This window comes from Pseudophryne corroboree, chromosome 3 (genome assembly GCF_028390025.1).
Source record: "Pseudophryne corroboree isolate aPseCor3 chromosome 3, aPseCor3.hap2, whole genome shotgun sequence".
Taxonomy (NCBI): Eukaryota; Metazoa; Chordata; class Amphibia; order Anura; family Myobatrachidae; genus Pseudophryne; species Pseudophryne corroboree.
Genome location: NC_086446.1, coordinates 463,434,634 through 463,461,665, shown reverse-complemented (window position 1 = coordinate 463,461,665; position 27,032 = coordinate 463,434,634). Strand labels below are relative to the sequence as shown.

The 27,032-nt window shown below is 47.7% G+C and overlaps 1 protein-coding gene across 1 annotated transcript in view; it reads right to left on the bottom strand.

Annotated features, from left to right (window-relative positions):
- MYCBPAP (MYCBP associated protein) overlaps positions 1-9,237 on the bottom strand; it is a 195,327-nt gene extending 186,090 nt beyond the window's left edge. The window contains exon 1 of the mRNA XM_063960703.1: positions 9,122-9,237. Coding sequence (XP_063816773.1) covers positions 9,122-9,167 — 46 coding nt within the window. The 5' untranslated portion in view covers positions 9,168-9,237. The remainder of the gene's footprint in view (positions 1-9,121) is intronic.
- Between the last annotated feature and the right edge of the window lie 17,795 nt (positions 9,238-27,032).

Sequence of the window (27,032 nt, the reverse complement as noted above, 5' to 3'; positions counted from 1 at the left end):
ATCCCTGACAGCCACTGGCTATTTATGACCCCTGGACCGGAAGAGCTCATTAACTCCAATAACCCACAACGCGGCTTATAGAACGAATAATAAAACTATTCAGCAGTGAGCAGAATGCCTAGCAAGCTAATGAGACGTGTATACACCTATATCAAATAGATTACTCCATGAAAAGAGGGGTTAAACCGCGACTGCCGCGGCCGCTCGTCAGAGCACTTCCGCGTGTCATCTCACGGAAATGGATGCGCTCCAAATACCGGAAGTGACGCGGGCTGACAGGCGAGACGGCGGGCGGTCACACTCGGTGGGGCAGGCTACAACTTGCGTTCCAACGACGCAGAGCCTGCGTTCCACTGCACCAACAACAGTACAAGGAAATGAATATACAATATAAGTCTACCATCACGGTGAGGAAATATGAAACTCACGATGTCCCCAATCCTACGCATATACCAAAGACAGCCAAGGAAATACTGAATACTAAATACACTGAAGTGTATTACTAATAATACATGGAAAAAAACGTTAAGAAAAATATGCTGATAGTGGTACTACGTAAGAACAATACTACCTCCTAATTTCTGTTAGAGACCTGGGAGGATAACCTAGCAAGAACAATGATCTATCTAAACATAAATAACAAACACTGACAAAATACAATATGTACAGTAAGGGGTAGGTAAACCCTAAATAAAGACATAAGCACGAAGGTATACCAGAAAATAGAAACCTAATGGAAGTCCCCTAAATAAAAATATTGAGGGGATTGGCCTCGTTGAGGCCCTTAGGCGCCACTGTATTTAATTTATGAATCCAAAAACTTTCTTTTTGTTTAAGTAATAACAACCGATCACCCCCTTGAACAGAGGGGGGAACCCAATCAATAAGCTGACATTTAAGGGTGGCCACCTGGTGTTTAGTTGTCAAAAAATGCCGTGCCACTGGTTTATCTGTTTTACCTGATTCTATGTGGATAGTGGACCGGTGATTGGCCATATGGTCTCAAAACAGGCAATTCATTATGTCTATAACACAAGAATTATATCATAAAAATACAATACAATGAAAATACATGGTCACACACACCACCATCACCAACGCCTCCCAGGCCCCTAAAACAGAAATGAAATGACCACTATAAAGATAAGATCACACCACCACCTGAGAATAGACAACAGGTGCTTACCAAAGATGAAAAAGGTAATATCGTGGGATAGACTATACACCAGAATCAAAATATAGAAAAAATTACCTACACGGGTCTCTATAGGACGTATAGGATCAATCATAATAATATGAAAAGAATGGTCCAGATAGTCACTGACCACTAGAATAAAATATATATGAACCCAATAAGTCCTAGAACAAGATTAGATGTACCCCTATCAGCCCTATAAGTAGCTGGCAAAAGCCTCAAAATGGAAACAGTACATACCTAACAAGAAAAAGGTCTGAACACAAGATGCAGCTGTCCTAACATCGAGAAAGTGCCATAGTGTGTCGATATACTATGAACAAGAAAAACTCCTAAGTACAACAAACCCTTAATTATCATCCAAGTAAAAGTCAAAATAATGCCAATTACTCACATAACCGGTTCGACAGGGGCACCAGACAGTTGCATGTCATCCCTGACAGCCGCTGGCTATTTATGACCCCTGGACCGGAAGAGCTCATTAACTCCAATAACCCACAACGCGGCTTATAGAACGAATAATAAAACTTTAACAGCAATGGGCGCCCTAATAGACACCAAGAAAACCGCATGGTTTTCCCCACCCAATTTGATGGCTCGGTTGAAGCTACAAGGAAGGCGCTCAGAAAACATTGGCCCATTATTACTTCTGATACTAGTTTACCTTTTAAGGGGGTAGCGGCTCCTATGATGGCATATCGTCGGGGGGCCAGTTTAAAACAATTATTGATGAGACCTACAATGTTCCCCGAGCCCCGGATGTCGCATATGCAACTCATGCAGGCGAAACCAGGTTGTTTCTCGTGTGGAGGGTGCACCACGTGTAGAGCTATGATGACTGGCTCTTTTTTTCATCATCCGCACACTGGAAAGAAGATCTGCATTAAATATCATTTGCATTGCAGACTAGACTTTGTAATTTATATCTTAAAATGCCCTTGTGGCTTGTGTTATGTTGGAATGACCTCCCGTCCCTTCAGAGACCGTATGGCCAATCACCGGTCCACTATCCACATAGCCCTTGAATCAGGTAAAACAGATAAACCAGTGGCACGGCATTTTTTGACAGCTAAACACCAGGTGGCCACCCTTAAATGTCAGCTTATTGATTGGTTTCCCCCTCTGTTCAAGGGGGTGATCGGTTGTTATTACTTAAACAAAAAGAAAGTTTTTGGATTCATAAATTAAATACAGTGGCGCCTAAGGGCCTCAACGAGGCCAATCCCCTCAATATTTTTATTTAGGGGACTTCCATTAGGTTTCTATTTTCTGGTATACCTTCGTGCTTATGTCTTTATTTAGGGTTTACCTACCCCTTACTGTACATATTGTATTTTGTCAGTTTTTGTTATTTATGTTTAGATAGATCATTGTTCTTGCTAGGTTATACTCCCAGGTCTCTAACAGAAATTAGGAGGTAGTATTGTTCTTACGTAGTACCCCTATCAGCATATTTTTCTTAACGTTTTTTTCCATGTATTATTAGTAATACACTTCAGTGTATTTAGTATTCAGTATTTCCTTGGCTGTCTTTGATATATGCGTAGGATTGGGGACATCGTGAGTTTCATATTTCCTCACTGTGATGGTAGACTTTTATTGTATATTCATTTCCTTGTACTGTTGTTGGTGCAGTGGAACGCAGGCTCTGCGTCGTTGGAACGCAAGTTGTAGCCTGCCCCACCGAGTGTGACCGCCCGCCGTCTCGCCTGTCAGCCCGCGTCACTTCCGGTATTTGGAGCGCATCCAGTTCCGTGAGATGACACGCGGAAGTGCTCTGACGAGCGGCCGCGGCAGTCGCGGTTTAACCCCTCTTTTCATGGAGTAATCTATTTGATATAGGTGTATACACGTCTCATTAGCTTGCTAGGCATTCTGCTCACTGCTGAATAGTTTTATTATTCGTTCTATAAGCCGCGTTGTGGGTTATTGGAGTTAATGAGCTCTTCCGGTCCAGGGGTCATAAATAGCCAGCGGCTGTCAGGGATGACATGCAGCTGTCTGGTGCCCCTGTCGAACCGGTTATGTGAGTAATTGGCATTATTTTGACTTTTACTTGGATGATAATTAAGGGTTTGTTGTACTTAGGAGTTTTTCTTGTTCATAGTATATCGACACATTATGGCACTTTCTCGATGTTAGGACAGCTGCATCTTGTGTTCAGACCTTTTTCTTGTTAGGTATGTACTCTTTCCATTTTGAGGCTTTTGCCAGCTACTTGTGTGTGTTACATCTAATCTTGTTCTAGGACTTATTGGGTTCATATATATTTTATTCTAGTGGTCAGTGACTATCTGGACCATTCTTTTCATATTATTATGATTGATCCTATACGTCCTATAGAGACCCGTGTAGGTAATTTTTTCTATATTTTGATTCTGGTGTATAGTCTATACCACGATATTACCTTTTTCATCTTTGGTAAGCACCTGTTGTCTATTCTCAGGTGGTGGTGTGATCTTATCTTTATAGTGGTCATTTCATTTCTGTTTTAGGGGCCTGGGAGGCGTTGGTGATGGTGGTGTGTGTGACCATGTATTTTCATTGTATTGTATTTTTATGATATAATTCTTGTGTTATAGACATAATGAATTGCCTGTCTTGAGAAAGGCCCATAATTGGACCGAAACGTCGACCTAAAAGGCATCACTTTTAATCTGCATTAAAGAAATTGAACTACGACCGTTCTATGGACTTATTATTAGCGAGAGTGCACCCTCCACATATGTGGTAGATGCACTGTATTTGTGTGGCCCCACAAGGTCACTGGTAGCACCCGCATTTTTATGCTGTTAAATTGATGTGAGTGCAGGACTCTCTGTGGATATATACATATATATATATATATATATATATATATATATATTATTTTATTTTTTCCTGTGGAAATCCGAGAATCAGAAAAAAGGGGGCGCAGCAAATTAAAATAAAGATCTTGGTGTTCATATGCGGTGCGAAGTGAATGGAGAAGTTAGCCAGTGGAGAAGTTGCCCATGGCAACCAATCGGCTTTAAAGTTATATTTGTCAAATGCATTCTATAAAATGATACTTAGCAGCTGATTGGTTGCCATAGGCAACTTCTCCACTGGCTTACTTCTCCACTCTTTTCACTGTTTCATGTATAGACCTCCTTGGATGCTATTATTATTATTGATCAGAGGCGTATCTAGCATGGGGCACGTGCCCTGGGCGCCGTGGCAGCCCCAGCAGAGGGGGGCGCCACCGGCACCTGCACGGCCCGCTCGCCCCATGCGACAGGGATTCCGCCGGCGCTACCTGCGGCGCTCTCCCTGTCTCCCCGGCTGTTGTGCCTGTCACACTGGACAGGCAGCGGCAGCCAGGGGCCACCCCTACTCCCCCCCCCCCCCTGCAAATTGTACAGTGCGCGATCTCGGAGGTACGGGCGCGCGTGCTCGGCCTCGGAAGGGCAGGTGAGCGGGCTAAACTGTTTAAAGCTGTTTATAGAGAGGAGAGGAGGGGGGTGCGGTACAGTGTGTGTGTGTGTGTGTGTGTGTATGTGTTAATTGTGTGTGTGGGACAGTGTGAGTGTGTGTTAATTGTGTGTGTGTGGGACAGTTTGAGTGTGTGTTAATTGTATGTGTGAGGGACAGTGTGCGTGTGTGTTAATTGTGTGTGTGTGGGACAGTGTGCGTGTGTGTTAATTGTGTGTGTGTGGGACAGTGTGAGTGTGTGTTAATTGTCCAGGCGGTGAGTGGCGTCTGCAGTCTGCGCCCCCCTTCCCCCGCCGCTGACAGGAGCGGTGTTGTGCGGCTCTCCCCCGTGCGGCTCTCCCCTTCCTCCGCCGGCTCCAGCCTCCCGCTGACAGGAGCGGCGGTGTGCGGCTCTCCCCCTCCTCCGCCGACTCCGTCCTCCCCTGCAGTGTGTGCGGCTCTCCCCAGCAGCAGCAGCAGGTTAATCTCTCTCTCTCTCTCTCTCCTCCTGTGGAGTTTGTAAGTATAATTTTAATTTTTACAGGTGCCCCTATTGGATTCTACTGGACAAGTGGACGTGACCGGCGTGGGATATAGGTAAGTATGTGTGAGTGTGTAAGTGTGTTTTAATAAATTTTTACTGTCACGGTGTGTGAGTTGTGTTTTTATTTGGGTATTTTTTCTGTTGTAGAACTACAGGTACCAGCGGGCCCGTTATTTCCCCGCATGCTGGTACTTGAGGTTCTCCAAGTACCAGCAAGTGGGGGAGGCTTGCTGGGCCTTGTAGTTCCACAACAATAAACAATATTCTTTTTTTTTTACTTACATGGCTATCAGCCTTCTATCCACCGCCCACGGATGGAGGGGACAGCCTCGGGCTTCACCCCTGGCCCTTGGGTGCCTGGAGGGGGGGTGACCCCTTGATTTAAGGGGTCCCCACTCATCCAGGGAACCCCGGCCAGTGGTGACTAGTTGGGGGGGGTAATGCCACGGCCGCAGGGACCTACATAAATGTGTCCCCCAGCTGTGGCATTACGTCAATGGCTAGTGGAGCCCGGTGCTGGTTTTAAAAATACGGGGGACCCCTACATCTTTTGTCCCCCGTATTTTTGGAACCAGGACCGGACTAAGAGCCCGGTGCTGGCTGTCTAAATACGGGGAACCCCTGACCAATTTTTTCCCAGTATTTAAACAACCAGGACCGGCTCAAAGAGCCCGAGGCTGGTTATACTTAGGAGGGGGGACATCACGCATTTTTTTTTTTTAACCCATTTAGACCCTTCTCCAGTAAGTTAATGGAAGCCCTGGAACACAAAATTGCATTCATGTCCTCCTCCCACTCCCTTCCCAGTCCCAAACGCTAATTATTATTTTTTTTCTATAAAAATGTACAATATATCACAAGTATGATGAGCAGGCAGGCAGCAGGCACTGGCGGCATCGGACTGAGATGCAAATTAGTGGCGGAGGGCTGGGTCAGTTGATGGTGGGCCAGTTTGTAAGCCATTGGTGGCGGCAGTAGGTATCGGCTCAGAGGCAGTGGCGGGCATTGGCTCGGTGGTGGTAGGGGTCATCGGCAGGATTCGGCGGACATTATGGCTGTAGTGCCTCACCAGCCACTGACCTCACCGCACGCCACTGGTGTGTGGGACAGTGTGGGTGTGTGTTAATTGTGTGTGTGTGGGACAGTGTGTCTGTGTGTGGGACAGTGTGAGTGTGTGTAACTTTTTGCAGTCCAGTGTGTGTGGGGGAGGGGAAAGTATGAGAATGTGTGTGTAGTCTAAGTGGGTGTGTGTGGGATTTGGGGGTGGCCAGTCTGTGTGTGTGTGTGTAATCTACAGTGTTTGTGTGTGTGTGTAAGTAAGGGGGTGGGCAGTCTGTGTGTGAGGGCGGGATGTACTAGTGGCCATTTACCAAAGAGGGATATGTATTAAACCACGGGCACTGAGATGCCCTTCTCACTCACCATCCAGCTGGGTGGGCAAGCCAGGCGGGTGGAAAGCCAGCAGCAGGGGCAGCATGCCGGATATCAGCAGCCGAGGGTGCGGGCTGTAAGGCACGTGCGGAGCGGTGTGGAGCCCAAAGCCGGAGATCGGCAGCATGTTGACCGGCAACAAGCGGCTTCTGCTTCCGCGTTCAACATGCTGCCGATCTCCGGCTTTGGGCTACGCAGGGTTCAGGGGATGGGTGTCCTCTGCCGGTGTACTACAGCTCCTGGGGTGCAGGCTCCGGAGGCTTTCAGCACTGTTGAATATCCAGCTGCCTCAAATATGTACAGCCCGCACCCTCAGCTGCTGATATCCGGCATGCTGCTGGCTGTCCCCCCGCCCGGCTCGGCCACACAGCTGTATGGTGAGAAGGGCATCTCAGTTCCCGAGGTTTAACACATATGCCTCAGTAAATGGTCTCTGCGGTAAACGATACTAATGCTTACCGTGGCAGTAACAGCAGGGAGGACGGCGCACATTGGAATCCTGCAGCAGGAGAGAAGAACCCTTTCGGAGCGCAGCAGACCACATTGAAAAGGGTGCATCCCCGGTGCGTTGCTCTGCATCCCGGGTGGTGCCGAAGATGTGGAGTGTTGGAGGTGACAGAAGCGCCGCAGCTTGGGGTGAGAAACTGCTGCAGCCCTTCTGCTGCTAAACTCTGCAATTAGTCTATTAAGGGGGTAGGCTCCCCTCACCACAGTGCCCCGCAGGATTAGTTAATTAAGGGGGTAGGATCCCCTCACTCTATAATGTGAATTTTGGCTCATACCATGTGCTGTAACGTGAATTTTGGCTCATACCGTGTGCTATAATGTGAATTTCGGCTCATACCGTGTGGGGTAATGCGAATTTCGGCTCATACCGTGTGGGGTAATGCGAATTTCGGCTCATACCATGTGGTGTAATGTGAATTTCGGCTCATACCGTGTGCTGTAATGTGAATTTCAGCTCATACCGTGTGCTATAATGTGAATTTCGGCTCATACCATGTGGTGTAATGTGAATTTCGGCTCATATCGTGTGCTGTAATGTGAATTTCAGCTCATACCGTGTTGGGTAATGTGAATTTCGGCTCATACCATGTGGGATAATGTGAATTTTGGCTCATACCGTGTGCTATAATGTGAATTTCGGCTCATACCGTGTGCTATAATGTAAATTTCGGCTCATACCGTGTGGGGTAATGTGAATTTCGGCTCATACCGTGTGCTATAATGTGAAAGGGGCACCAGTACTAGATAGTATAAGGGGTCCTACTACACTGAAGGTCACGCCCCTTTTGAGTGACCACGCCCCTTTTTCGGAGCGCACGCTTAATTGCTATCTACACTCTTTCATTCCCCCTTCAAAAATTCAACCTCGACCACTGCACCTACATCTATATATACACACCCTGACATCTTTATATACAGTGACACCAGTGGCGTCTGCACATACTGTACTTTCCTTTTGTATTTTTTTTTTTTTTTTTTGGGGGGGGGGGGCATTATTGATCTTGCCCTGGGCTCCAAAAACCCTAGCTACGCCTCTGTTATTGATATTCCTATCAAATTTTATCCAGTCTGCACAGTCCACACATATCCTCACGTCTTCTCATTCTTCACTTTCCCTTCCTCCCGACCCAGTTCATCATTAATACTGTGTGACCATATCATACAGCCCACCAAGAACCTTTGCAACGTGGTGGACAACTGTGCAATAGGTAGCATCTATCCTTATGTATCCATGCCATTTCCCTATAGATTGTAAGCTTGCGAGCAGGGCCTTCCTACCTGACTGTTTGTTATTACCCAGTTTTGTTATATCATTATTTCCAATTGTAAAGCGCAACGGAATTTGCTGCGCTATATAAGAAACTATTAATAAATAAAAAATTCCTTATGTCCTCCAGCTCCATCTGATCTGTTCAACCCAGTTGATACTGGTGATGATAGCAGACAATGCTTAGCACTGTAGATGGGGTTCACTACGGTATGCCGGCGATCGGGCTCCCGGCGACCAGCATACCGGCGCCAGGAGCCCGACCGCCGGCTTACCGACAGTGTGGCGAGCGCAAATGAGCCCCTTGCGGGCTCGCTGCGCTCGCCATTCTACGGGCACGGTGGTGCGCTACACGCGCCACGCTATTTTATTATCCCTCCAGGGGGTCATGGACCCCCACGAGGGAGAATAAGTGTCGATATGCCGGCTGTCGGGATCCCGGCGCCGGTATACTGTGCGCCGGGATCCCGTCAGTCGGCATACTGAAGACCACCCCTGTAGATGGCATTATAGGATAATACACATGACCTGTTGTTTACATTTTTTTCTATTTTCTCAACAAATTCTATGTGTGTCTATAAACACTGCAGCTGGTTAAGCATCAAATGTGCAGCTGTAATACACAGTACGGCCATAAATCAGCTATATAATATATACATCCATCCATCCCCAGTTACGTGTCTCAGCCCCGGGTCCTGCCCTCCCACTATCGCTATCTTGCACGGCTCTAGTAGACATTGGTTACCCGGGGTCCGAGTCCGAGTCTCCTTCTTCCCCGGTTTGTGCGCCATGCTGCAGTCCTTAGAGTGGGTGTCTATGGCAACGGTACACAAGTTTTCCGCCCAGCCACAGTCACTGACAGGTAGACAAACTACAACTACCAGCATGCTGTGCACAAAACATCTCGCGAGATATCACTTTTCACTTGCTATTAAAATATTTAGCCCAGGTGGCGATCGGCGAGAGTCCCAGTCAGTGCGGCTGAGTGCCGCCAATGGACGTTTATTCTGTGCTCAGATGGTAGGTGACCCCTGTGGGTGCAAGGAGGGAGAGGAGGGTAAGAAGTATACCCACTATTGGGTTGCTATATTTAAAAAATGAAATCCCGGAAACGCTGGAGGCGTGACTAAATCAATGGGCCACGCCCCGTCCCCCCAAAAAGTTTTCAATACACGGTTTTAAAAATATTTGAAAATTAAGAGTGAGTGAGAAAGAGAATGAGGGATGTGGGTACAATTCAGGCATATCGGTGCGAGGTCAGAGTGAGGGATGCATATGTAGGCTTACTATATGGGGGATATTTAATTTAGAGATGAGCGCCTGAAATTTTTCGGGTTTTGTGTTTTGGTTTTGGGTTCGGTTCCGCGGCCGTGTTTTGGGTTCGAACGCGTTTTGGCAAAACCTCACCGAATTATTTTTGTCGGATTCGGGTGTTTTGGATTCGGGTGTTTTTTTCCAAAAACACTAAAAAACAGCTTAAATCATAGAATTTGGGGGTCATTTTGATCCCAAAGTATTATTAACCTCAAAAACCATAATTTACACTCATTTTCAGTCTATTCTGAATACCTCACACCTCACAATATTATTTTTAGTCCTAAAATTTGCACCGAGGTCGCTGTGTGAGTAAGATAAGCGACCCTAGTGGCCGACACAAACACCGGGCCCATCTAGGAGTGGCACTGCAGTGTCACGCAGGATGTCCCTTCCAAAAAACCCTCCCCAAACAGCACATGACGCAAAGAAAAAAAGAGGCGCAATGAGGTAGCTGTGTGAGTAAGATTAGCGACCCTAGTGGCCGACACAAACACCGGGCCCATCTAGGAGTGGCACTGCAGTGTCACGCAGGATGGCCCTTCCAAAAAACCCTCCCCAAACAGCACATGACGCAAAGAAAAAAAGAGGCGCAATGAGGTAGCTGTGTGAGTAAGATTAGCGACCCTAGTGGCCGACACAAACACCGGGCCCATCTAGGAGTGGCACTGCAGTGTCACGCAGGATGGCCCTTCCAAAAAACCCTCCCCAAACAGCACATGACGCAAAGAAAAAAAGAGGCGCAATGAGGTAGCTGACTGTGTGAGTAAGATTAGCGACCCTAGTGGCCGACACAAACACCGGGCCCATCTAGGAGTGGCACTGCAGTGTCACGCAGGATGTCCCTTCCAAAAAACCCTCCCCAAACAGCACATGACGCAAAGAAAAAAAGAGGCGCAATGAGGTAGCTGTGTGAGTAAGATTAGCGACCCTAGTGGCCGACACAAACACCGGGCCCATCTAGGAGTGGCACTGCAGTGTCACGCAGGATGTCCCTTCCAAAAAACCCTCCCCAAACAGCACATGACGCAAAGAAAAAAAGAGGCGCAATGAGGTAGCTGTGTGAGTAAGATTAGCGACCCTAGTGGCCGACACAAACACCGGGCACATCTAGGAGTGGCACTGCAGTGTCACGCAGGATGTCCCTTCCAAAAAACCCTCCCCAAACAGCACATGACGCAAAGAAAAAAAGAGGCGCAATGAGGTAGCTGTGTGAGTAAGATTAGCGACCCTAGTGGCCGACACAAAAACCGGGCCCATCTAGGAGTGGCACTGCAGTGTCACGCAGGATGTCCCTTCCAAAAAACCCTCCCCAATCAGCACATGATGCAAAGAAAAAGAAAAGAAAAAAGAGGTGCAAGATGGAATTGTCCTTGGGCCCTCCCACCCACCCCTCTGTTGTATAAACAAAACAGGACATGCACACTTTAACCAACCCATCATTTCAGTGACAGGGTCTGCCACACGACTGTGACTGATATGACGGGTTGGTTTGGACCCCCCCCAAAAAAGAAGCAATTAATCTCTCCTTGCACAAACTGGCTCTACAGAGGCAAGATGTCCACCTCATCTTCACCCTCCGATATATCACCGTGTACATCCCCCTCCTCACAGATTATCAATTCGTCCCCACTGGAATCCACCATCTCAGCTCCCTGTGTACTTTGTGGAGGCAATTGCTGCTGGTCAATGTCTCCGCGGAGGAATTGATTATAATTCATTTTAATGAACATCATCTTCTCCACATTTTCTGGATGTAACCTCGTACGCCGATTGCTGACAAGGTGAGCGGCGGCACTAAACACTCTTTCGGAGTACACACTTGTGGGAGGGCAACTTAGGTAGAATAAAGCCAGTTTGTGCAAGGGTCTCCAAATTGCCTCTTTTTCCTGCCAGTATAAGTACGGACTGTGTGACGTGCCTACTTGGATGCGGTCACTCATATAATCCTCCACCATTCTATCAATGTTGAGAGAATCATATGCAGTGACAGTAGACGACATGTCCGTAATCGTTGTCAGGTCCTTCAGTCCGGACCAGATGTCAGCATCAGCAGTCGCTCCAGACTGCCCTGCATCACCGCCAGCGGGTGGGCTCGGAATTCTGAGCCTTTTCCTCGCACCCCCAGTTGCGGGAGAATGTGAAGGAGGAGATGTTGACAGGTCGCGTTCCGCTTGACTTGACAATTTTGTCACCAGCAGGTCTTTCAACCCCAGCAGACCTGTGTCTGCCGGAAAGAGAGATCCAAGGTAGGCTTTAAATCTAGGATCGAGCACGGTGGCCAAAATGTAGTGCTCTGATTTCAACAGATTGACCACCCGTGAATCCTTGTTAAGCGAATTAAGGGCTGCATCCACAAGTCCCACATGCCTAGCGGAATCGCTCCCTTTTAGCTCCTTCTTCAATGCCTCCAGCTTCTTCTGCAAAAGCCTGATGAGGGGAATGACCTGACTCAGGCTGGCAGTGTCTGAACTGACTTCACGTGTGGCAAGTTCAAAGGGCATCAGAACCTTGCACAACGTTGAAATCATTCTCCACTGCACTTGAGACAGGTGCATTCCATCTCCTATATCGTGCTCAATTGTATAGGCTTGAATGGCCTTTTGCTGCTCCTCCAACCTCTGAAGCATATAGAGGGTTGAATTCCACCTCGTTACCACTTCTTGCTTCAGATGATGGCAGGGCAGGTTCAGTAGTTTTTGGTGGTGCTCCAGTCTTCTGTACGTGGTGCCTGTACGCCGAAAGTGTCCCGCAATTTTTCTGGCCACCGACAGCATCTCTTGCACGCCCCTGTCGTTTTTTAAAAAATTCTGCACCACCAAATTCAAGGTATGTGCAAAACATGGGACGTGCTGGAATTTGCCCATATTTAATGCACACAAAATATTGCTGGCATTGTCCGATGCCACAAATCCACAGGAGAGTCCAATTGGGGTAAGCCATTCCGCGATGATCTTCCTCAGTTGCCGTAAGAGGTTTTCAGCTGTGTGCGTATTCTGGAAAGCGGTGATACAAAGCGTAGCCTGCCTAGGAAAGAGTTGGCGTTTGCGAGATGCCGCTACTGGTGCCGCCGCTGCTGTTCTTGCGGCGGGAGTCCATACATCTACCCAGTGGGCTGTCACAGTCATATAGTCCTGACCCTGCCCTGCTCCACTTGTCCACATGTCCGTGGTTAAGTGGACATTGGGTACAACTGCATTTTTTAGGAGACTGGTGAGTCTTTTTCTGACGTCCGTGTACATTCTCGGTATCGCCTGCCTAGAGAAGTGGAACCTAGATGGTATTTGGTAACGGGGGCACACTGCCTCAATAAATTGTCTAGTTCCCTGTGAACTAACGGCGGATACCGGACGCACGTCTAACACCAACATAGTTGTCAAGGACTCAGTTATCCGCTTTGCAGTAGGATGACTGCTGTGATATTTCATCTTCCTCGCAAAGGACTGTTGAACAGTCAATTGCTTACTGGAAGTAGTACAAGTGGGCTTACGACTTCCCCTCTGGGATGACCATCGACTCCCAGCGGCAACAACAGCAGCGCCAGCAGCAGTAGGCGTTACACGCAAGGATGCATCGGAGGAATCCCAGGCAGGAGAGGACTCGTCAGACTTGCCAGTGACATGGCCTGCAGGACTATTGGCATTCCTGGGGAAGGAGGAAATTGACACTGAGGGAGTTGGTGGGGTGGTTTGCGTGAGCTTGGTTACAAGAGGAAGGGATTTACTGGTCAGTGGACTGCTTCCGCTGTCACCCAAAGTTTTTGAACTTGTCACTGACTTATTATGAATGCGCTGCAGGTGACGTATAAGGGAGGATGTTCCGAGGTGGTTAACGTCCTTACCCCTACTTATTACAGCTTGACAAAGGGAACACACGGCTTGACACCTGTTGTCCGCATTTCTGGTGAAATACCTCCACACCGAAGAGCTGATTTTTTTGGTATTTTCACCTGGCATGTCAACGGCCATATTCCTCCCACGGACAACAGGTGTCTCCCCGGGTGCCTGACTTAAACAAACCACCTCACCATCAGAATCCTCCTGGTCAATTTCCTCCCCAGCGCCAGCAACACCCATATCCTCCTCATCCTGGTGTACTTCAACACTGACATCTTCAATCTGACTATCAGGAACTGGACTGCGGGTGCTCCTTCCAGCACTTGCAGGGGGCGTGCAAATGGTGGAAGGCGCATGCTCTTCACGTCCAGTGTTGGGAAGGTCAGGCATCGCAACCGACACAATTGGACTCTCCTTGTGGATTTGGGATTTCAAAGAACGCACAGTTCTTTGCGGTGCTTTTGCCAGCTTGAGTCTTTTCAGTTTTCTAGCGAGAGGCTGAGTGCTTCCATCCTCATGTGAAGCTGAACCACTAGCCATGAACATAGGCCAGGGCCTCAGCCGTTCCTTGCCACTCCGTGTGGTAAATGGCATATTGGCAAGTTTACGCTTCTCCTCCGACAATTTTATTTTAGGTTTTGGAGTCCTTTTTTTACTGATATTTGGTGTTTTGGTTTTGACATGCTCTGTACTATGCCATTGGGCATCGGCCTTGGCAGACGACGTTGCTGGCATTTCATCGTCTCGGCCATGACTAGTGGCAGCAGCTTCAGCACGAGGTGGAAGTGGATCTTGATCTTTCCCTAATTTTGGAACCTCAACATTTTTGTTCTCCATATTTTAATAGGCACAACTAAAAGGCACCTCAGGTAAACAATGGAGATGGATGGATTGGATACTAGTATACAATTATGGACGGGCTGCCGAGTGCCGACACAGAGGTAGCCACAGCCGTGAACTACCGCACTGTACTGTGTCTGCTGCTAATATATAGACTGGTTGATAAAGAGATAGTATACTCGTAACTAGTATGTATGTATAAAGAAAGAAAAAAAAACCACGGTTAGGTGGTATATACAATTATGGACGGGCTGCCGAGTGCCGACACAGAGGTAGCCACAGCCGTGAACTACCGCACTGTACTGTGTCTGCTGCTAATATATAGACTGGTTGATAAAGAGATAGTATACTCGTAACTAGTATGTATGTATAAAGAAAGAAAAAAAAACCACGGTTAGGTGGTATATACAATTATGGACGGGCTGCCGAGTGCCGACACAGAGGTAGCCACAGCCGTGAACTACCGCACTGTACTGTGTCTGCTGCTAATATATAGACTGGTTGATAAAGAGATAGTATACTCGTAACTAGTATGTATGTATAAAGAAAGAAAAAAAAACCACGGTTAGGTGGTATATACAATTATGGACGGGCTGCCGAGTGCCGACACAGAGGTAGCCACAGCCGTGAACTACCGCACTGTACTGTGTCTGCTGCTAATATATAGACTGGTTAATAAAGAGATAGTATACTCGTAACTAGTATGTATGTATAAAGAAAGAAAAAAAAACCACGGTTAGGTGGTATATACAATTATGGACGGGCTGCCGAGTGCCGACACAGAGGTAGCCACAGCCGTGAACTACCGCACTGTACTGTGTCTGCTGCTAATATATAGACTGGTTGATAAAGAGATAGTATACTCGTAACTAGTATGTATGTATAAAGAAAGAAAAAAAAACCACGGTTAGGTGGTATATACAATTATGGACGGGCTGCCGAGTGCCGACACAGAGGTAGCCACAGCCGTGAACTACCGCACTGTACTGTGTCTGCTGCTAATATATAGACTGGTTGATAAAGAGATAGTATACTCGTAACTAGTATGTATGTATAAAGAAAGAAAAAAAAACCACGGTTAGGTGGTATATACAATTATGGACGGGCTGCCGAGTGCCGACACAGAGGTAGCCACAGCCGTGAACTACCGCACTGTACTGTGTCTGCTGCTAATATATAGACTGGTTGATAAAGAGATAGTATACTCGTAACTAGTATGTATGTATAAAGAAAGAAAAAAAAACCACGGTTAGGTGGTATATACAATTATGGACGGGCTGCCGAGTGCCGACACAGAGGTAGCCACAGCCGTGAACTACCGCACTGTACTGTGTCTGCTGCTAATATATAGACTGGTTGATAAAGAGATAGTATACTCGTAACTAGTATGTATGTATAAAGAAAGAAAAAAAAACCACGGTTAGGTGGTATATACAATTATGGACGGGCTGCCGAGTGCCGACACAGAGGTAGCCACAGCCGTGAACTACCGCACTGTACTGTGTCTGCTGCTAATATATAGACTGGTTGATAAAGAGATAGTATACTCGTAACTAGTATGTATGTATAAAGAAAGAAAAAAAAACCACGGTTAGGTGGTATATACAATTATGGACGGGCTGCCGAGTGCCGACACAGAGGTAGCCACAGCCGTGAACTACCGCACTGTACTGTGTCTGCTGCTAATATATAGACTGGTTGATAAAGAGATAGTATACTCGTAACTAGTATGTATGTATAAAGAAAGAAAAAAAAACCACGGTTAGGTGGTATATACAATTATGGACGGGCTGCCGAGTGCCGACACAGAGGTAGCCACAGCCGTGAACTACCGCACTGTACTGTGTCTGCTGCTAATATATAGACTGGTTGATAAAGAGATAGTATACTCGTAACTAGTATGTATGTATAAAGAAAGAAAAAAAAACCACGGTTAGGTGGTATATACAATTATGGACGGGCTGCCGAGTGCCGACACAGAGGTAGCCACAGCCGTGAACTACCGCACTGTACTGTGTCTGCTGCTAATATATAGACTGGTTGATAAAGAGATAGTATACTCGTAACTAGTATGTATGTATAAAGAAAGAAAAAAAAACCACGGTTAGGTCACTGGTATATACAATTATGGACGGGCTGCCGAGTGCCGACACAGAGGTAGCCACAGCCGTGAACTACCGCACTGTACTGTGTCTGCTGCTAATATATAGACTGGTTGATAAAGAGATAGTATACTCGTAACTAGTATGTATGTATAAAGAAAGAAAAAAAAACCACGGTTAGGTCACTGGTATATACAATTATGGACGGGCTGCCGAGTGCCGACACAGAGGTAGCCACAGCCGTGAACTACCGCACTGTACTGTGTCTGCTGCTAATATAGACTGGTTGATAAAGAGATAGTATACTACTAATATTATATACTGGTGGTCAGGTCACTGGTCACTAGTCACACTGGCAGTGGCACTCCTGCAGCAAAAGTGTGCACTGTTTAATTTTAATATAATATTATGTACTCCTGGCTCCTGCTATAACCTATAACTGGCACTGCAGTAGTGCTCCCCAGTCTCCCCCACAATTATAAGCTGTGTGAGCTGAGCAGTCAGACAGATATATAATATATATAGATGATGCAGCACACTGGCCTGAGCCTGAGCAGTGCACACAGATATGGTATGTATGTGACTGAGTCACTGTGTGCTGTGTATCGCTTTTTTCAGGCAGAGAACGGATTATAAATAAAAGTGGTGGTCACTGGTCACTATCAGCAAAACTCTGCACTGTACACTACTGAGTACTCCTAATGCTCCCCAAAATTAGTAAATCAAGTGTCTAAACGGAGAGGACGCCAGCCACGTCCTCTCCCTATCAATCTCAATGCACGTGTGAAAATGGCGGCGACGCGCGGCTCCTTATATAGAATCCGAGTCTCGCGATAGAATCCGAGCCTCGCGAGAATCCGACAGCGTCATGATGACGTTCGGGCGCGCTCGGGTTAACCGAGCAAGGCGGGAAGATCCGAGTCGCTCGGACCCGTGAAAAAAAACATGAAGTTCTGGCGGGTTCGGATTCAGAGAAACCGAACCCGCTCATCTCTAATTTAATTACCTGCTATTATTGATTGCGGGTAATTGTCTCGCCGAGGGCTATTCAATTTGCCAATCACAGCTCACACACACACAGCCAATAGGGAGTGGCCGCTGTCTCTCCATGGCTGGCTGCCGGTCCGCAAGCTCATCTCCTCCAACTGTACCTTTTTAATAGGTACAACTTACAGTACCTTTTTCTCTATCGTCCTAGTGGATGCTGGGGTTCCTGAAAGGACCATGGGGAATAGCGGCTCCGCAGGAGACAGGGCACAAAAAGTAAAGCTTTAGGATCAGGTGGTGTGCACTGGCTCCTCCCCCTATGACCCTCCTCCAAGCCTCAGTTAGGTTTTTGTGCCCGGCCGAGAAGGGTGCAGTCTAGGTGGCTCTCCTAAAGAGCTGCTTAGAAAAGTTTAGCTTAGGTTTTTTATTTTACAGTGAGTCCTGCTGGCAACAGGATCACTGCATCGAGGGACTTAGGGGAGAAGAAGTGAACTCACCTGCGTGCAGGATGGATTGGCTTCTTTGGCTACTGGACATTAGCTTCAGAGGGACGATCACAGGTACAGCCTGGATGGTCACCGGAGCCTCGCCGCCGGCCCCCTTGCAGATGCTGAAAAGAGAAGAAGGTCCAGAATCGGCGGCAGAAGACTCCTCAGTCTTCTTAAGGTAGCGCACAGCACTGCAGCTGTGCGCCATTGCTCTCGGCACATTCATACGGCAGTCACTGAGGGTGCAGGGCGCTGGGGGGGGGTGCCCTGGGCAGCAATGAAAATCCTTTTTTTGGCAAAAAATACCTCACATATAGCCTCCGGGGCTATATGGAGATATTTAACCCCTGCCAGAATCCATTTTTAAGCGGGAGACGAGCCCGCCGAAAAGGGGGCGGGGCCTATCTCCTCAGCACACAGCGCCATTTCCTCACACAGTTCCGCTGGTCAGGAAGGCTCCCAGGCTCTCCCCTGCACTGCACTACAGAAACAGGGTTAAATCAAGAGAGGGGGGGCAAAATTTGGCGAAATTGTGATTTTATAAAAGCAGCTATAAGGGAGCACTTATTATAAGGCTATCCCTGTAAAATATAGCGCTTTGGTGTGTGCTGGCAAACTCTCCCTCCGTCTCCCCAAGGGGCTAGTGGGGTCCTGTCCTCTATCAGAGCATTCCCTGTGTGTGTGTGCTATATGTCGGTACGTGTGTGTCGACATGTATGAGGACGATGTTGGTGAGGAGGCGGAGCAAATTGCCTGTAATGGTGATGTCACTCTCTAGGGAGTCGACACCGGAATGGATGGCTTATTTATGGAATTACGTGATAATGTCAACACGCTGCAAGGTCGGTTGGCGACATGAGACGGCTGGCAAACAAATTAGTACCTGTCCAGGCGTCTCAAACACCGTCAGGGGCGTTAAAACGTCCTTTTACCTCAGTCGGTCGACAGACACAGACACGGACACTGATTTCAGTGTCGACGGTGAAGAAACAAACGTATTTCCCTTTAGGGCCACACGTTACATGTTAAGGGCAATGAAGGAGGTGTTACATATTTCTGATACTACAAGTACCACAAAAGAGGGTATTATGTGGGATGTGAAAAAACTACCTGTAGTTTTTCCTGAATCAGATAAATTAAAGGAAGTGTGTGATGATGCGTGGGTTCCCCCCGATAGAAAGTTATTGGCGGTATACCCTTTCCCGCCAGAAGTTAGGGCGCGTTGGGAAACACCCCTTAGGGTGGATAAGGCGCTCACACGCTTATCAAAACAAGTGGCGGTACCGTCTATAGATAGGGCCGTCCTCAAGGAGCCAGCTGACAGGAGGCTGGAAAATATCATAAAAAGTATATACACACATACTGGTGTTATAATGCGACCAGCGATCGCCTCAGCCTGGATGTGCAGAGCTGGGGTGGCTTGGTCGGATTCCCTGACTAAAAATATTGATACCCTTGACAGGGACAGTATTTTATTGACTATAGAGCATTTAAAGGATGCATTTCTATATATACGAGATGCACAGAGGGATATTTGCACTCTGGCATCAAGAGTAAGTGCGATGTCCATATCTGCCACAAGATGTTTATGGACACGACAGTGGTCAGGTGATGCAGATTCCAAACGGCACAAAGGTGTATTGCCGTATAAAGGAAGAGGAGTTATTTGGGGTCGGTCCATCGGACCTGGTGGCCACGGCAACTGCTGGAAAATCCACCGTTTTTACCCTAAGTCACATCTCTGCAGAAAAAGACACCGTCTTTTCAGCCTCAGTCCTTTCGTCCCTATAAGAGTCATATCTGCCCAGGGATAGAGGAAAGGGAAGAAGACTGCAGCAGGCAGCCCATTCCCAGGAACAGAAGCCTTCCACCGCTTCTGCCAAGCTCTCAGCATGACGCTGGGACCGTACAGGACCCCTGGATCCTACAAGTAGTATCCCAGGGGTACAGATTGGAATGTCGAGACGTTTCCCCCTCGCAGGCTCCTGAAGTCTGCTTTACCAAGGTCTCCCTCCGACAAGGAGGCAGTATGGGAAACAATTCACAAGCTGTATTCCCAGCAGGTGATAATCAAATTACCCCTCCTACAACAAGGAAAGGGGTATTATTCCACACTATATTGTGGTACTGAAGCCAGAAGGCTAGGTGAGACCTATTCTAAATCTAAAAAAATTTGAACACTTACAAAGGTTCAAATCAAGATGGAGTCACTCAGAGCAGTGATAACGAACCAGGAAGAAGGGGACTATATAGTGTCCCGGGACATCAGGGATGCTTACCTCCATGTCCCAAATTTGCCCTTCTCACTAAGGGTACTTCAGGTTCGTGGTACAGAACTGTCACTATCAGTTTCAGACGCTGCCGTTTGGATTGTCCACGGCACCCCGGGTCTTTACCAAGGTAATGGCCGAAATGATGATTCTTCTTCAAAGAAAAGGCGTCTTAATTATCAATTACTTGGACGATCTCCTGATAAGGGCAAAGTCCAGGGAACAGTTGGAGGTCGGAGTAGCACTATCTCGGATACTGCTACAACAGCACGGGTGGATTCTAAATATTCCAAAATCGCAGCTGTTCCCGACGACACGTCTGCTGTGCCTAGGGATGATTCTGGACACAGTCCAGAAAAAGGTGTTTCTCCCGGAAGAGAAAGCCAGGGAGTTATCCGAGCTAGTCAGGAACCTCCTAAAACCAGGAAAAGAGGCTTCCTACAAAGCAATTCCATTCGGCAGATTTCACGCAAGAACTTTTCAGTGGGATCTGCTGGACAAATGGTCCGGATCACATCTTCAGATGCATCAGCGGATAACCCTATATCCAAGGACAAGGGTGTCTCTCCTGTGGTGGTTACAGAGTGCTCATCTTCTAGAGGGCCGCAGATTCGGCATTCAGGATTGGATGCTGGTGACCACGGAGGCCAGCCCGAGAGGCTGGGGAGCAGTCACACAAGGAAAAAATTTCCAGGGAGTGTGATCAAGTCTGGAGATTTTTCTCCACATAAATATACTGGAGCTAAGGGTAATTTTATAATGCTCTAAGCTTAGCAAGACCTCTGCTTCAAGGTCAGCCGGTATTGATCCAGTGGGAAAAACATCACGGCAGTCGCCCACGTAAACAGACAGGGCGGCACAAGAAGCAGGAGGGCAATGGCAAAAACTGCAAGGACTTTTCGCTGGGCGGAAAATCATGTGATAGCACTGTCAGCAGTGTTTCATTCCGGGAATGGAAACTGGGAAGCAGACTTCCTCAGCAGGCACGACCTCCACCCGGGAGAGTGGAAACTTCATCGGGAAGTTTTTCCACATGATTGTGAACCGTTGGGAAATACCAAAGGTGGACATGATGGCGTCCCGTCTGAACAAAAAACGGGACAGGTATTGCGCCAGGTCAAGAGACCCTCAGGCAATAGCTGTGGACGTTCTGGTAACACCGTGGGTGTACCAGTCGGTGTATGTGTTCCCTCCTCTGCTTCTCATACCTAAGGTACTGATAATTATAAGACGTAGAGGAGTAAGAACTATACTCATGGCTCCGGATTGGCCAAGAAGGACTTGGTACCCGGAACTTCAAGAGATGCTCACAGAGGACTTATGGCCTCTGCCGCTAAGAAGGGACTTGCTTCAGCAAGTACCATGTCTGTTCCAAGACTTACCGCAGCTGCGTTTGACGGCATGGCGGTGGAACGCCGGATCCTAAGGGAAAAAGGCATTCCGGAAGAGGTCATTCCTACCCTGGTCAAAGCCAGGAAGGAGGTGACCGCACAACATTATCACCACATGGGGCGAAAATATGTTGCGTGGTGTGAGGCCAGGAAGGCCCCACGAAGAAATTTCAACTCGGTCGATTCCTGCATTTCCTGCAAACAGGAGTGTCTATGGGCCTCAAATTGGGGTCCATTAAGGTTCAAATTTCGGCCCTGTCGATTTTCTTCCAGAAAGAATTGGCTTCAGTTCCTGAAGTCCAGAAGTTTGTCAAGGGAGTATTGCATATACAACCCCCTTTTGTGCCTCCAGTGGCACTGTGGGATCTCAACGTAGTTCTGGGATTCCTCAAATCACATTGGTTTAAAACCAGTCAAATCTGTGGATTTGAAGCATCTCACATGAAAAGTGACCATGCTCTTGGCCCTGGCCTGGGCCAGGCGAGTGTCAAATTGGTGTTTTTTTTTCTCAAAAAAGCCCATATCTGTTTGTCCATTCGGACAGGGCAGAGCTGCGGACTCGTCCCCAGTTCTCTCCCTAAGGTGGTGTCAGTGTTTCACCTGAACCAGCTTATTGTGGTGCCTTGCGCCTACTAAGGACTTGGAGGACTCCAAGTTGCTAGATGTTGTCAGGGCCCTGAAAATATAGGTTCCAGGACGGCTGGAGTCAGGAAAACTGACTTGCTGTTATCCTGTATGCACCCAACAAACTGGGTGCTCTTGCTTCTAAGCAGACTATTGCTAGTTGGATGTGTAATACAATTCAGCTTGCACATTCTGTGGCAGGCCTGCCACAGCCAAAATATGTAAATGCCCATTCCACAAGGAAGGTGGGCTCATCTTGGGCGGCTGCCCGAGGGGTCTCGGCTTTACAACTTTGCCGAGCGGCTACTTAGTCAGGGGCAAACACGTTTGTAAAATCCTACAAATTTGATACCCTGGCTAAGGAGGACCTGGAGTTCTCTCATTCGGTGCTGCAGAGTCATCCGCACTCTCCCGCCCGTTTGGGAGCTTTGGTATAATCCCCATGGTCCTTTCAGGAACCCCAGCATCCACTAGGACGATAGAGAAAATAAGAATTTACTTACCGATAATTCTATTTCTCGGAGTCCGTAGTGGATGCTGGGCGCCCATCCCAAGTGCGGATTATCTGCAATACTTGTACATAGTTACAAAAATCGGGTTATTATTGTTGTGAGCCATCTTTTCAGAGGCTCCGCTGTTATCATACTGTTAACTGGGTTCAGATCACAGGTTGTACAGTGTGATTGGTGTGGCTGGTATGAGTCTTACCCGGGATTCAAAATCCTTCCTTATTGTGTACGCTCGTCCGGGCACAGTATCCTAACTGAGGCTTGGAGGAGGGTCATAGGGGGAGGAGCCAGTGCACACCACCTGATCCTAAAGCTTTACTTTTTGTGCCCTGTCTCCTGCGGAGCCGCTATTCCCCATGGTCCTTTCAGGAACCCCAGCATCCACTACGGACTCCGAGAAATAGAATTATCGGTAAGTAAATTCTTATTTTTTTATGGTCTGTACCGATTTTTGACTCTCCAAACCTCCATTGAAAGTATAGGAAAAGGGATGTGGCCATGCCCCTTTTCCCCATTTGTACCGATTTTTATGTGTAAAATGTTGGAGGGTATGCAAGCTGTGACCATCTTGCGGCACGGCACCAATTCACTACCCAGATACTCTGTGCTGACAGCCTTCAGTGTGGAAGGATAAGAAAGGCAGTGCATCACGCATTACAGCAGGCTCCTGGCAATTAGGGATGGCCATCGGTGGGTTATCCATGATGGATAACCTCGATGGTGTAAAACCTCTGCACCCCTGCATTACTGTACAATGAAATGCAGGCCATTCAGAGCACAGAGGTGTGGCTTTGCTGGTGTCAGGGGGCATGGCTAAGCTCTGTGCCCTGACACTTTGAGAGAGAAAAAATTAATTCGGTAGCACTAAACCATCGATGGAGGGAAACCATCTGGTTCTCCACCATCAATGGTAAAAGTATTCAACATCAGTCATAGACCAACCCTATGGTCTATGACTGATGTTCAAATAATCGATGACCATCCCTATTGGCAATTGGGTTAGCAGGGCTAGCTGAGGAAAGCATACAGTGGCAGTGTTCAGGCCACCAGCTGTAACCCCCTCCATTGCACTGGCAGCATCGCTGCTAGCTCCAGCACTGATAAGTACATCAATGGCTGCGTGCTACGTTCAAACCTTTCTCCCTGATCCACCACTAAGATGATGGCCCAGCTCTGCCGCTGATCCTGCCTCTCTGAGCTGTAACCGGCACAGCAAAGCGGGTACGGCGCCTCTCCAGTCCAGCACCGTCCTGCAATGCTGAACCCGTTACCATCTCACACCAGCCCTGGGTGAGTGGGCACTGGCAATCACTGTGTTCTCCTCCAGCTCATGCTTGTGCTGCCTGTCACACACTCATCGGGACATCACACACAATATAGCATTGATTGGGACAGCCCCAATACAGACTCCGAGGAAGAGAAAGGCAGTCTTCGGGACGGCAAGGCAATGTGCCCAATTCCAGAATGATCCCGGGAAAACGGTACATATAGCAACCCTAGCCCAGTAAGCACATACATGAGATGGGAGTGGGGTGCAAAGTGCATGCACAGGGAAGGGGGTAGAGGTATGTGTCCATTAGATACATACACTGAATGTGGGACTTAAGTGTGGTTGGAAGTCACATTGAATGGTGGAAATGAGAGGTTATCCTCCCATTTATTATCCCTTTAACCTGGTACACTCATGAATTACACAGGTTCTGTGGCTGCTTAAAACCAGGTGAAATGCCGGCTTCTAGTCAGCCAGCCACAGAACCTGTGTAATTCATGAATGTCCCAGGTTAAAGGGATAATATGGTCAGCCTAGTACAGGTGAAACTCAGAAAATTAGAATATCATGCAAAGTTAATTTATTTCAGTAATTTAACTTAAAAGGTGAATCTAATATATTATATAGACTCATTACATGCAAGGTGAGATATTTCAAGCCTTTATTTGTTATAATTTTGATGATTGAAAACCCCAAATCCGAAATCTCAGAAAATAGGAATTTAATACCTACCGGTAATTCCTTTTTTCGTAGTCCGTAGTGGATACTGGGGAATAGCATATTACCATGGAGTATAGATCGGGTCCACTGGAGCCTGGCACTTTAAGAAATCAGTAGTGTGTTCTGGCTCCTCCCCTCTATGCCCCTCCTAGCAGACTAAGTCTAGGAAACTGTGCTCGAGGAGACAAACATACTTTGAGAGAAGGATATAACACATAAAGCGATGAGGTAACGAACCAACACACAAACAATAGGATAGCAGAGCTAACCAGAAAAGAGAAAAGCAACTCTAACTAAAGGAGGATAGCAACGCTAATCAAACATGGAACACGGAAAGCAACAGCAAACCCAACCATAACACTTACAACCCGGTAAGCAGAAAAACGAAGCACTGAGGCAGGCGCCCAGTATCCACTACGGACTACGAGAAAAGGAATTACCGGTAGGTATTAAATTATTATTTTCTCTAACGTCCTAGTGGATACTGGGGAATAGTATATTACCATGGGGACATCCCAGAATGGATGGGAGAGTGCTGAGACCCCTGCAAAACCGCCTGACCAAACTGAAGGTCATCCTTGGCCAATGTGTCGAACCTGTAGAACTTAACAAACGTGTTCAAACCAGACCAAGTAGCTGCACGGCACAACTGTAAGGTCGAGACGCTCTGGGCAGCCGCCCAGGAAGAACCCACAGACCTAGTGGAGTGACCCTGAACAGAACTCGGCAACGGCAGAGCCGCCGAAGTATATGCTTATTGGATAGTCAATATTAGCCAATGAGCAATGGACTGCTTGGAGGCAGGATGACCAATTTTCGTAGCATCATAAGGACGAAAAGCTAGTCAGACTTCCTGTGACGAGCAGTCCTTTTGATGTAAATACTCAAAGCCCTCACAACGTCCAGGGACTTTGGAGCAAAAGAAGTGTCGGATAACGCAGGAACCACAATAGGTTGATTCACATGAAAGTCCAACACCACTTTCGGCAAAAATTGTGGGCGAGTTCTGAGCTCCGCCCTATCCTCATGGAACACTAAGTAAGGGCTCTTACAGGACAAGGCCCCCAATTCCGACACTCACCGAGCCGAAGCCAAGGCCAATAACATAACAGTCTTCCACGTTAGCTATTTTAAGTCAACCTTATGCAAGGGTTCAAACCAATCTGATTGGAGAAAGGTCAATACCACATTGAGGTCCCACTGAGCAGTGGGAGGAACAAAGGGTCGTTGAATGTGCAACACCACCTTTAGAAAGGTCTGTACTTCAGGAAGAACCGCCAGTTGTTTCTGGAAGAAGATAGGGAGAGCCGAAATATGAACCTTGACGGAGCCTAACCGTAGGCCCTTATCCACTCCTGCTTGCAGGAACAGAAGAAACCGGCCCAAACTAAACTCCACAGGAGAACATTTTCAACCCCCACACCAAGAAACATATTTCTTCCAAATCCGGTGGTAATGTTTGGAGGTAAACACCTTACGGGCCTGAACCATAGTGGAAACCACCTTGGAGGGAAGACCCTTCCTGGTCAAGATCTCCCAATCAACTTTCAGGCTGTCAAACTTAGCCGCTGTAAGTATGGATAGACGAACGGTCCTTGTTGAGAAAGGTCCTTGAGAAGCGGCAGAGGCCAGGGATCCTCCAACGATAGGGTCGGGAAGTCCTCATACCAGGCCCGCCAAGGCCAATCCTGAGCAATGAGAATTGCCTGAACTCTTTCCTTTTTGAGTCTTTTGAGAACTCTTGGGATTAGAGGAATTGGAGGCAACAGGTAAACGAACTGGTAAGTCCAAGGCGTCATCAGAGCATCTACCGCTATCGCCTGTGGGTCCCTCGTTATGGAGCAGTAACGATGGAGCTTTTTGTTGAGATGAGAAGCCATCAGGTCTATCTGTGGACAACCCCACCGGTGAACAAGTTGTTGAAACACCTGAGGGTGGAGGCCCCATTTCCCCGGATGGAGGTTGAGCCTGCTTAGGAAGTCCGCTTCCCACTTCTCCACTCCTGGAATGCAAATGGATGAGATGGCCCTTGTGTTGGCTTCCGCCCAGAGGAGTATTCTTGAAACCTCTTGCATTGCGGCCCTGCTTCTTGTTCCTCCCTGTCGGTTGATTTATGCTACTGCCATGGCGTTGTCTGACTGCACCTGGTTGGCCCGAAGTGTTGAAGGCGAGCACCTACCTGAAAGTCGCCCTGCTGCCGTCACACGGAGGGCTTCGTGGAAGAGGATCCTGTGGCCTGGTCCGCAGGTCCAGCAGCTGCTGGTTTACGGGACTTACCACAAGTTCCTCTAACAGCATTGGATGC